Below are 11,946 nucleotides of genomic sequence, written 5' to 3' on the forward strand. Positions count from 1 at the left end.
ATTTGATTAAAAAAATTGTATAGATGCGTTTTATTTTGAAATACGTTTAACGATAAATGTTAGAATTTTGTGACAAGGACTTTCACCATATGAAATATAAAATATTGGCATCGAAACAAACTGTTTCGATGACAAAGGCGGCTTTGTTTACACATTCTTCTCTTAAAAGCAATTTTTTGCTCCAAACATCTAGCCTGTTTTTATTCTATATATACTCGTAAACTACTTCAAATTGATAAACAATATTTTCATTATCAAATAAACATTAACGGAACACTCAAACGAAAGTTGGCAACTTTGTTTTCAAAAAATCCTTCGAGACTCAAAATTTGAATGAGGCGAAATGCAACTCTACGTAATGGTAATCAATTACAATTATTCTTCCAGTCTACGTTTTGTTTGTTTTTTATTCAAAAAGCCGATTATGTGTAGCCGCCGATAAAATTTAAATACAAACGCCGGTGACATTTTTTCAGCTTGAGTCGGCTTGTAAATATCCGCCATTATGTGTATAGTTTGTTTGGTAGGTGCAAGACACAGCAACGTTTTGAATTTGTTGGAGAGAGAGGAAAGAAGAATATTTGTTTCTTCTCTCCTTCTTTCCTTTTACTTAAAATCGATAAAATGAGACGTTATAAAAGCGCAACATCTTTATTTATAAAATTTGTAGTATCATCTTTAAGTCCAATCTTTTGATTTTAAAATAAAAGTTTAACCTCTATTATATCTTATTTCTTCATCGAAATTTTTTGATCTAAAACAACTTCCGTAAATTAACATAATCTAAATGTTTAATTACATTTCTTTCACTTTATCTTTGCCGTAAAATAAAGGCAATATAATTTTTAGGAATTTATGTTTTTTTCTTTAGGTTCAAGATATCTCAAATCTGTTATATATGTAAAACCTCAATTTTAATATCGACTGATTGAACTTTCAGACGACACAACAATTGTTATAAATAAAGATGAAAGGGGATTTTTTCTATTTTAAGTACACAATATCTAACCTTGATGTGATGGACGCCAAATTTGGACTCAGAGCTGCACCATCCTTTTGGGTGTAGACCCTTTTAAATTTTGTTGGCCTGTATTATTGTTTTAAGGGTTGATAGCTCCTTTAATTCGAAAATTTTTATCCGTTCTCTGTTCATTTTAGAGTTATGATTCTTTAAAGTAAGGTTTTATACCTTATACCACTTTATTGGTCCTACACTGATTTTCTTGATTTATTCGATTGGAATCTTGATGAGCCATGAAAATTAAGTGAATTGAATGTTGATCTCTATGAGAAAAGTATTTTATTAGTTTCTGAAAGATAGCGTAATTGGTGAATGGTATCAAAAGGTCGGTCATTCCCGACTAAACATTCTAACTTGTTTTAAAACATAAAATTATTTGATACATCCCGAAAAATATATATACATATATGAATATAAACAAAAGAAATTAGTTTAGAGATCTAATTTGTTCCAAATTACTTTCCAAGTTTTAACATTTTTCATAACTCTAGTTTTATTTTTTTCTTTATCAGTGTATGAAAAACCAAAGTCGGTAAAGAATTGATTTTATGACGACGTCAAAATTTTTAGTGTCAACCGCCGACGTCGTTAAGTTTGGTTTGCGCAGAAGTCTGTTTTCATTATTTGGTTGTAAAGAAGCCGATTAGATTTTTTATGTGTGTTTTTAATACGGGTTATTTAACGCAAATTTATCGGTTAAAATTGTACAATTATTTAATAAAAGCAGTAACAAAGTGAAATATAAATAAACCACAACAATATACGATTAAAATTCGCTGGAATATGCAATGTTAAAGTGTTGTAAAATTTCAGATAAATTTTGAAGCTGACACAAGTGATTACTCTTACGTTTCGTTTTTATACAGCAATAGCAGGCAGCATTTTTTCATTTTTCGTTTCGCTTGTACATTTATATTCCACCTCATTCCGTAGAGGCGGACGAAAAGAAAAATAAAATCTGTAAAAACGAACTTTATAAATTTAATGAATATATACCGAAAAATTGTGCAAAAGTTATTGAAAAAAATATAAAACTTTACTAAAAAAGGAGCTTTGTTTGTTTATTGCTAAAAAAGAAAGAACAAAAAAACAATACAAGACGGCTTTAGGTGGGCCGCATACGATATATTATTACACTCGTGGAGTTCCCACTGTGCGTGCTGTACTTCTAAAAAATTTACCAGCACACACATTTGACAAGGGTTTGTTTTTTGCTTGTATAAGACCCTTCAGAGAGTTTTCTTTCTTTGGTCTTGGAAAATTATAGTTGCGGATTAATAAGGAATTTATAGAAATAAAAATATAAATTTGACCTAAAGGTAAATATTGCAAAAAGTATATATTTCATATTTTAGTATAATTTTTTTTGTTCTCTTTCCTTCACATTTTCTTTATTATTACCCTACTGTCTGTCATCGAATTGTAAGAGATTGAATTGTCTAGTTTGTTTTATTTCGCCTTGTTTTGTATGTATGTTTTATTTTATTTTTCTGTCTTGCTTGTCTTCTCATTATTATCGTGAATGTGAGTCGTTGTTGCTCTGCTCTGATATATGTGTGTATTCGTTGTTGTTGTTGGTTTTTTTCTTTGCGCATCACAACGGCGGGAAAAATATTTTTAAGGTGACCAGATGCATTTGAATGCAAAAAAATAATTTTTCCTTTATGTTTGTTTTTTCCTTAACGTTTATTGACATTATGCTGGCCTTAAAGTCCAGGTTATAGTAAACAAGATGTTTCAGAATTTTAGGAATTTAATTATCTTTTTTAAAATAGTTAAGGCCCGTAAATACTTTCGTGTATTTTTAAAGACCAGAGAAATGTGAGCAACATCCTTTTTTAAATAAGTTTATAGTTCTTTGTTAGTTTCTATCAGCCTGCTAATTTCATGGGTGTTGGAACCTCTCCTATCACATTTGATCTAAATGCCAATTCAGATTTTTATTTAATCTCTAGTTTTGCGTCTGGACTACATGCGCTATATCTACCAATTGTCAATCTGAAGGATCCCATAGGCCTGTTGTACCGATTTTGATTGGAAATCTACGTTTCAATTTATTGCCATAGGTTGATAATCTGACAAACTCTGGAACTTTTTATTTTAATAATCTTCTTTTAGAGGCCCTTAAGAATAACGACTGGAAGTTTTCCTACCCTCTTCACTAAAATGCAGTGTTTCCTGTGTATGCAACTCACACATAGTGCTGAGACTTTTTAGCCGTCCTTCGAATTTCCCCTTGGCTAGTTTAGTTTTTTCAAGTTCACGTAGATATGGTTCCTATGGTGCTGTCAACACCTGTCCCTCTTACTGAAATAAGCTGACATGAACGTCTCTTACATTCAGACAACCTTCAATCTAATCTCTTTTTCTACCTAATCTAAACCTTTTACAGTAAATTCCTTTGTTCCAACGACCCATGCACAAATAAAATCGTTATAATACAAATCTTTTATTTTTCAGTTAATGTCTATATATCCCCTATTGCCGATTTGCGTACTTGTGGATAACTTAATATTAAAATGGAGGAGATATCAAGTTTAGATTCATTTCAAACGGACGAAGCAAATTCATCTGCTCGACCAGAGTCTGAAAATACGCAACATTCTTATAAAGATGTGGAAGAAAATACAGGGCATGGAGGTGGTGGTGGCGGGGGGTGCCAAAGAAAGTAACGCACCAGATGAAGAAGGTGGGGCAAATGAAGACGATTTCGAACAAATCTCAGAAGGGACATTTGAAGTAGATGAAAATTCTCGTGCCACTTCAGCAGGTCCACCACCAGATGAAAATGCAGAGGGCGGTGGAAAAGGAGAACGAAGATGAAGGAGGAGAATCAAGAGATTTGAAGAAGTTGATGCAAATGTATCGGGAAATAATCCCAATGTTGAAGAATCAGATATGTTGGGAGAGGCTGACAACACTTTGCCGCAGTCTGTGATGAAGATGACAATGCCATGGACGTAGATCAGGGGGGCAACAATGATAATCAGGATGATAAAGAAGGTGGGTGATCACAGTGATGATGACTCAAATATAAGTCTTATGAACGTAACGATAATGAGCAACAGGATGAGTCTATGGAACCTCTGCAGCAAGAAGCTGACGACGACGATAGGAGGAAGGAGCAGATCAACAAGAGAATTCTAATGAAAACAAGGGATGATGAGGATAATGAGGATAATGAGGAAGGTGACAAATGATGATGACGAAAATAAAGATAAGGATGATGGCAAAAAAGACAATAATGAAAATTGCCGACCGGAGAAGGACGATGGTAAGATTTACAATAAAAGTAAACAACTTATGATTTTAAACCTGATACATATTAATTTTAGAACCTGTTGAAAATGTACAAGAACCAGAAGAATCTGATGTTTGCTTAATACCTGACGATACAGAATCAACAGTTACGGACGCCGAAAAGGAATCAGGCTATATTAGCTCGTGAAATGCGGAAAAGAGAAGCGACGAGAAAGAAAATAATTCCACGAAAAGAATAAAGATGATGGCGATAAGAAACAAGTGAAGACAACTGAAGCTGGCTCATATTCTCACGAAGCGCGTGGTAAGTTTTTAAAACACTTTGATAGGTTAAATTTTATTTAAATGTACATATGATCTATAATCATTGTAAATTAGTTGGTATTATGTAGTTGTTAATAGCATTGCCTTATTTTATTTATTTCTATCTTTTGCTCAAGCTCAAGCTAATAAAGAAGCTGGAGCCGAAGCTCAAGGCAATGAAAAATCAATCAAATGAAGAAGGTAATGAAAATTTTTATTTAAATCTTAAATCATTTTGTTGCTTTACTTTTAATTCATAGCCTTGTCCAAGCAATGATATAAGTTTTTACGTTGATTGTATAAAGAATTTTAAAACATTTACTAATTGGACAAGGTGGTATATAAAAAATGGATTTTTTTATGAAATATAAAAGATGTAAAACTTTAGTGTAAATTATTATCAATATTCAAAATTACAGAGAATAATTCCAACGAGAATCCCGATGGCGAGGAGCCGCTCTTAGAAGAACTCCACTCAAGTACAAATGAAGCCAGTAGTGGAACGAAACAATATTTCCTGGATTGTGTAACCACACCACGCAAAAGTGTGTGCAGTGTAATGAAGAAAAAACTGTGGTTTTCGTTTCAAAAATCCCGATACTTCAGAATTTGAACATTTATGTGATCATACCTGTTCCACATTATTTATGGAAGCAAATGCTGGCAAATATTTTATACGTCGTAAAAGTTCTTGATTGAAGAAACTACCGGCTAGCGAAGACACTGATGCCAATAAACATTCTTGTTTACAATGTAAAGAGGAAAAAACGTGTAAATATTTCTTTAAAACAAGACGATGACACTTTTACATGTGTAACGATGATTGTCTTCAATCTACTAATTGCCGAAGAGCCAGAGAAATTCAAACTTAAGAGACACTCGATTAGAGTACGCAATATCGGTGCTACCACCATTTCTATGATAATGGCAAAAAATCCGGCGAACCTGAGTCGAGAGTAGTTGCTCGTACATCGGCTGAAGCCGAAGCGGCTCGTCTAGAAAGAGCAGCTAGTTTTGTGCGCCGTTGTGTGCCGATTGTTTCTCAGAAATAACACTGGGCGACAAGAATCTATATGGGAAACTATGGATTTTTGTAATGAAATTTGTTTTGGGGAAATATCCGCGTACAATTGGTGCCAATTGTCAAACGTGCCATGGAGATGTTCCACACCCCAGCAATTGGGCAAATATTGTGTGCGATTTGGCTTTGATGTGCGTCAATTCTGTTGTGCAGCTTGTTTGAATGAATTCAAAAAGGGGCTTGAAAACATGTTCCTGTTGCCAGAAAGATATTTCATCCGGTAATGAAGGGTTTTCTTGGCCCCAGTAGGCGATAAAGAACAGTTTTAAAGGATTTCTGTTCTCAGTCCTGTATGCGACGCTATGACAATATTGCCAATCCCAGAAGAAACATGCGCAGCGATGTATGCGCGGTGTGCAATAATGATAAAACAGTGCGCGTTGAAATTATTCTAGATGATAAAGAACACAATTTCTGTTCAAATCCCTGCTTTTCAGCTTTCAAAATTTGTCAGCAATATTGTGGCGGATCAGTGTGGCATGTGTTGCAAATATTTCGAGCGTAAATCTACCGAATCCTTTACCATTTACTCGGAAAAAACGTGCAAAGGTATTTTGTACACGTGTCTGCCTTAACATTTACATAGTGCTCAAATCGTCGCATCGTCTCCTGTCAATGGTGTAAAGTGAAAAAATATAATTTCGATATGATTCTCAAACAGCAGGATAGCCAGGAAGTTCAGATGTGCTCCCTTAACTGTCTCACCCTGTATGGCGTTTCGATTAATGCGTTTTCGCGCACTGTTACTAAATGCGATTAATTGCACAAATATGGCTACAACCACAGTACCATTTGACCATGTCCGATGCTTCTATGCGTAATTTTTGTACATATCAATGTGTTATGCAGTTTCAAAGTCAGTTCGCTAGAAACTCCGCTTACCTTGGAGGCTGACAGTAATCCTAAGTCATCGAATGTATCGACTTCAAGCCATCAATCAAGCGGTAAATCGGGTAAGGGAGCAGCACCATTTCCAACGGGATTGCCGAAACGTGTAAAACTGAAGGGTGATCTCAACAACCATCATTGCATGTAAAGTAAAAATGATTATATTCGACTGAGTGACCTGATCTACAAATTGGACTGTTTGATCTAATAGATCAATATTTGACATTTAACACATTATTATTAACCAATTTCTGAACGAAAAACTTGACAATAAATAAAGTTATTAAATAGATAAAAAATTTAAATTCTAGTTTTTGGTGGCAAATTTTCAATGAATCTTTTTAAAATGCAACTCTTATTTAGAAGTAATTGTAATAGATTAAAGATATTTTGTATGTAAGTGTATATATTGCTGTCTCTCTCACACGCGTTGAAAAAAGTAACTGTTATAACTTGTCATTAAGAAAATCAAATTCAAACGAAAAAATCTTAATAATCTTAATAATTTAAAAAAAAAATCAACTTTTACCAACATGTCTTCTCTAAAACAGATGAAATTACCAACTAAGGCTCAGCTTCCAAACAAAAACAGCCTACGATGCCAGTAATATCAACAGTCTCATCATTGGCCAGTGGAGAAACTGAAACGATGATTGGTAATGTTACCGTTAGACGAACCCGTGTACGCGGACGCAAAGCAGAATCTCCACCACCACCTGCGCCGTCTTCATCAGCCGTAACAAATAATAGCCAACTGATGAGAGGACGAGCACGTAAAAGCGCCATTATTGAGCGTTCACTAACCCCCTCACCGCCCAGAACTAATAGCAAACGTAGCGGTAGTGGTAGCAATAGCAGTGTTATGGAGAAAATTGTCGAAAAGGTTACCGTACAAACGGAGACTAAGATTGTTGCTGTCCCGCTCCGCATCCGCCTGCTGTAAGAAATGTAATGACTAGTTGTAAGCCTCGTACAACTACAGTTGGTATACAATCTGAACCCGAAACGGCAACAGTGGGTACACAAACGGACAAGGATTACTCGAACAAGGTATTGATACCTGTACCTGTGCCCATTTATCTGCCACAGCCGATGTACATGTTTCGGCACCCTTCCCAGTGCCAGTTCCTATTCCACTTCCAATTCCCGTACCTATCTTTATACCCACCACCCGTAACTCGGCCCAGGGTATTATGAAGGAAATCAAAAAGATCCAGGACAAAATGCCAGCCGATCCATTTGAGGCTGAACTTTTGATGATGGCCGAAATGGTAGCGGAAGAGAAACGAGAATCTGACTCCGATTCGGAAGATGAAGTTAAACCAGATCCAGCAGTTGTATCATTGCAATACAATAACAGTGTACAGCAGGTGGATGTGACCAACAACGCTTACGGTGAAGATGTCTTACAAATGGCTCTTAAAATGGCAACTGGGGATTATGATCAGCCAACAAGTACGATTGATCTGGAATCGGCTGTAACAGCTAATACAATAACTAATCCTCCGCCTGGCATGGTGCAGCACGATGATTCGATGAGCCACATGAGCGGTCATCACATGCAACAGCAACACCACATGATGGATGCTCAAAGGTATGTTATACCTGAAACTATTTAGTTCAATTTTCTCTTTAACAAGAATTTTAATTTTTACAGAGGTGCTCGTGGCCGTAAACGTGGCGCATCCGTAGTTTCTTTAGTCTCTCCGCGCAACAATCGCTCACCCGTTAAACGTCAACGCATTGAAGAAATGGAACAAACACCACAGCCACAACCGCAGCCAATGCAACCTGTCGAAAAGCCAGATGCCAACATGTGCTTAAAATATACATTTGGTGTTAACGCCTGGAAACAATGGGTGATGACTAAAAATGCCGACATTGAAAAGAGTTCGATGAGAAGACGTCCTTTCAAAACCGAACTACTGCAAATGACTGCAGATGAGCTAAATTATTCCTTATGTTTATTCGTCAAGGAAGTAAGAAAGCCCAATGGAACCGAATATGCTCCTGATACCATATACTATTTAGTATTGGGTAGGTTTTCTTCTTAACAAGAAATTTATAAAATCTAATAATTTGTCTTTCTTAAACATTTATTAGGAATTCAACAATATCTTTATGAAAATGGACGTATTGACAACATATTTACGGACACTTATTATGAACGTTTTACAGACTGCTTAGATGAGGTAGCACGCAAATTTTCCGTGCTTTATAATGATTCGCGTAAGTTTATGGATAAACACTAAAAAACTTTAAAAACTAAATTTAATATATTATTTTATTTTTAGAATATATTGTTACACGTGTGGAAGAGGAACATCTATGGGAATGCAAACAATTGGGTGCCCATTCACCGCACGTTTTATTAAGCACACTTATGTTCTTTAATACAAAACATTTCAATTTAACTGTTAGTATTTTATTCAGATAGAAAGTATAATTATTGAAATTTATATTTAATTTTTTGTTTGTTTTGCGTTTATTTAGACCGTCGAAGAACACATGCAATTATCATTTTCACATATTATGAAACATTGGAAGCGTACTGGTCAAACAGCTAAAACACCTGGTTCGCGTAATGTCTTACTACGCTTTTATCCACCACAAGCTGGACTTGGTAAGTTGTATTATATCATATAAAGGAAACTACATATGTCTATAGCCTTGACTGTAGATCAGTTTATATTCTGGACTATAGATCAGTCTATAGATCAGTCTAAAGTCTGGACTATAGATCAGTCTAAAGTCTGGACTATAGATCAGTCTATATTGGAGATCAAGCTATAGTCTGGACTATAGATCAGTTTATAGTCTGGACTATAGATCAGTCTATAGTCTGGACTATAGATTAGTCTATAGTCTCAGTCTATACATCAGTCTATACTCTATAGTCTGGACTATAGATCAGTCTAAAGTCTGGACTATAGATCAGTCTATATTGGAGATCAAGCTATAGTCTGGACTATAGATCAGTTTATAGTCTGGACTATAGATCAGTTTATAGTCTGGACTATAGATCAGTCTAAAGTCTGGACTATAGATCAGTCTATATTGGAGATCAAGCTATATTCTGGACTATAGATCAGTCTATAGACTGGACTATAGATCAGTCTATAGACTGGACTATAGATCAGTCTAAAGTCTGGACTATAGATCAGTCTAAAGTCTGGACTATAGATCAGTCTATATTGGAGATCAAGCTATAGTCTGGACTATAGATCAGTTTATAGTCTGGACTATAGATCAGATTATAGTCTGGACTATAGATCGGTCTATAGTCTAGACTATACATCAGTCTATACTCTATAGTCTGGACTATAGATCAGTATAAAGTCTGGACTATAGATCAGTCTAAAGTCTGAACTATAGATCAGTCTAAAGTCTGGACTATAGATCAGTCTAAAGTCTGGACTATAGATCAGTCCATAGTCTGGACTATAGATCAGTCTATAGTCTGGACTATAGATCAGTCTATAGTCTGGACTATAGATCATTCTATAGTCTGAATTCATAGTTCTATATAGTCTGGACTATAGTTCAGTTTATATTCTGGATTATAGATCAGTCTACAGTTTGGACTTAGATCAGTCTATAGTCTGGACTTTAGATTATTATATAGTCTAGCACATAGAGCAGTTTATAGTCTGGACTAAAACCCACTATGTGGTCATAATTATATTCTAGTCTGTAGTCTTATTTATAGTCCAGCCTATAGTCGTTGATCTTTTCCAAATAATTTATAATAAAAATTCACGTTTTAAAACATCAATGTTTTTATTACAGACGCCAATCCCCGCAAAAAGAAGGTTTATGAACAACAAGAAAACGAAGAGAATCCCTTACGTTGTCCAGTTCGTTTATATGAATTCTATTTGTCGAAATGGTAAATACAAGTTAAAATACCTAAATATATACAGAGTATATTTAAACATGTTTTGTTTCAGTCCGGAAAGTGTTAAAACTCGCAATGATGTCTTCTACTTGCAACCAGAACGTTCATGTGTACCCGATTCACCAGTATGGTACTCCACCCAGGCTCTCAGCCAAGAAGCATTGCAGAAAATGTTACATCGTGTAAAAATGGTTAAGGAAATTAATATAGCGCTATTGACAAGTTAATCATCCCAATTTGAAAAAGATGTTTTAGCAACGAAAATACAGCACATTTAAATAAAAATCACTATGATTTAATTGCTGCTTAAAGCGTGCAATTTTATAGAAATACTAATTCACATTATTATTATTTTTTTTAATATTTTCATAATTTTTTAATGGAAGAAAATAAGAAATATAAAAACAATATTTTTTTAAACAGAAAAAATATCAATAAAAAAAGTAAAAACAACACTTAAAGAAAAATACACAGCAAATTAATCAAGAATATACAAGGATTAATAAACAATTTTCATTTTCGTTCGTTTCTTATTTGTACAATTGAATATTTTTGAATTACAATAAAAAACACACATAAAATCACAAATCAATATTAACGTACATACACTTATAAACACAAAAAAATACACACACGTATATATTTAATTATAAAATAACAAACACAAATTTGATATTTGTAATGTTAATAATAAATAATAATACATAATCTTAATAAAATCATATGGAATTAAAAAAACAAAACTTTTAATAAGTCATACATTTTGGGGTTTTAAAAGATGAAAAGGATAAAGAAACTTAACAGGACTTGTGTAAACAACAACAAATATAAATAATTACAAGCATACATATATATTTTTATTATATAGTATACATATTTATATGTTTATGAACAGCTATATAAATATAACTTTTTTAAAATGTACTTTTTAATTTACAATTTAATTTCTTTTTTTTTTTTTTGGTTGTGCAAAGCACATTTGTTTTATTATTGTAATTTTCCATTAATAACTGTTTTTATTACAAACATTATTTGTCTATGACATCAGACAACATTGTAATTTTGTTTATCTAAAACTTATACATACTTATTTTCAAGTCATACTTTTTTATTTTAATAATTTAATAAAATTACCCCACTTGAAAACAACAGATCCTAGCTATTAAGTTATAGTTATATAAGTAACCGAAAACAAAAAGCAGAAATATATATATATTAATAATATAAAATATATAACATTAAGTTGTTCTTCTCTTTTAAACATAATTAAACAATGTAAATGTAAAAAAATCAAACTTTTAAATAATTTCATTCAGTCAATAATTATTTTGAAAAAGATTTATTCAAACTTTAGCTGATTTTAAGTGAATTATATAAATATATGTATGTATAATTACAGAATTCGATTCGATATATAACATCCAGCTTATGTTTTGAGCAAATAAACTTCTTTTTTTGTAAGTAAATATATTTGTGTTTTATTTGATTTGGATT

At 33.4% G+C, this 11,946-nt stretch overlaps 1 protein-coding gene across 1 annotated transcript; it reads left to right on the plus strand.

Annotated features, from left to right (window-relative positions):
* The first annotated feature begins 3,483 nt into the window (after window positions 1-3,483).
* LOC119613794 (zinc finger MYM-type protein 4) lies at window positions 3,484-10,938 on the plus strand. The gene is given in 33 exon segments (XM_037969850.1): window positions 3,484-3,668; window positions 3,670-3,981; window positions 4,047-4,216; window positions 4,357-4,508; window positions 4,511-4,586; window positions 4,723-4,778; window positions 4,974-5,117; window positions 5,120-5,153; window positions 5,156-5,412; window positions 5,414-5,501; window positions 5,504-5,610; window positions 5,613-5,655; window positions 5,658-5,692; window positions 5,694-5,762; window positions 5,765-5,842; window positions 5,844-5,897; window positions 5,900-5,932; window positions 5,935-6,108; window positions 6,110-6,202; window positions 6,204-6,257; window positions 6,259-6,423; window positions 6,425-6,445; window positions 6,447-6,536; window positions 6,538-6,727; window positions 7,124-7,476; window positions 7,479-7,653; window positions 7,656-8,148; window positions 8,212-8,591; window positions 8,658-8,783; window positions 8,849-8,970; window positions 9,048-9,177; window positions 10,344-10,443; window positions 10,505-10,938. Coding segments are annotated over 33 exon segments (4,677 nt in total). The 5' UTR covers window positions 3,484-3,540; the 3' UTR covers window positions 10,680-10,938.
* The last annotated feature ends 1,008 nt before the right edge of the window (window positions 10,939-11,946 follow it).

Source organism: Lucilia sericata, unplaced genomic scaffold, assembly GCF_015586225.1.
Source record: "Lucilia sericata isolate MDLA Ls3-8-SP2 unplaced genomic scaffold, ASM1558622v1 Contig002306F_arrow, whole genome shotgun sequence".
NCBI lineage: Eukaryota > Metazoa > Arthropoda > Insecta > Diptera > Calliphoridae > Lucilia > Lucilia sericata.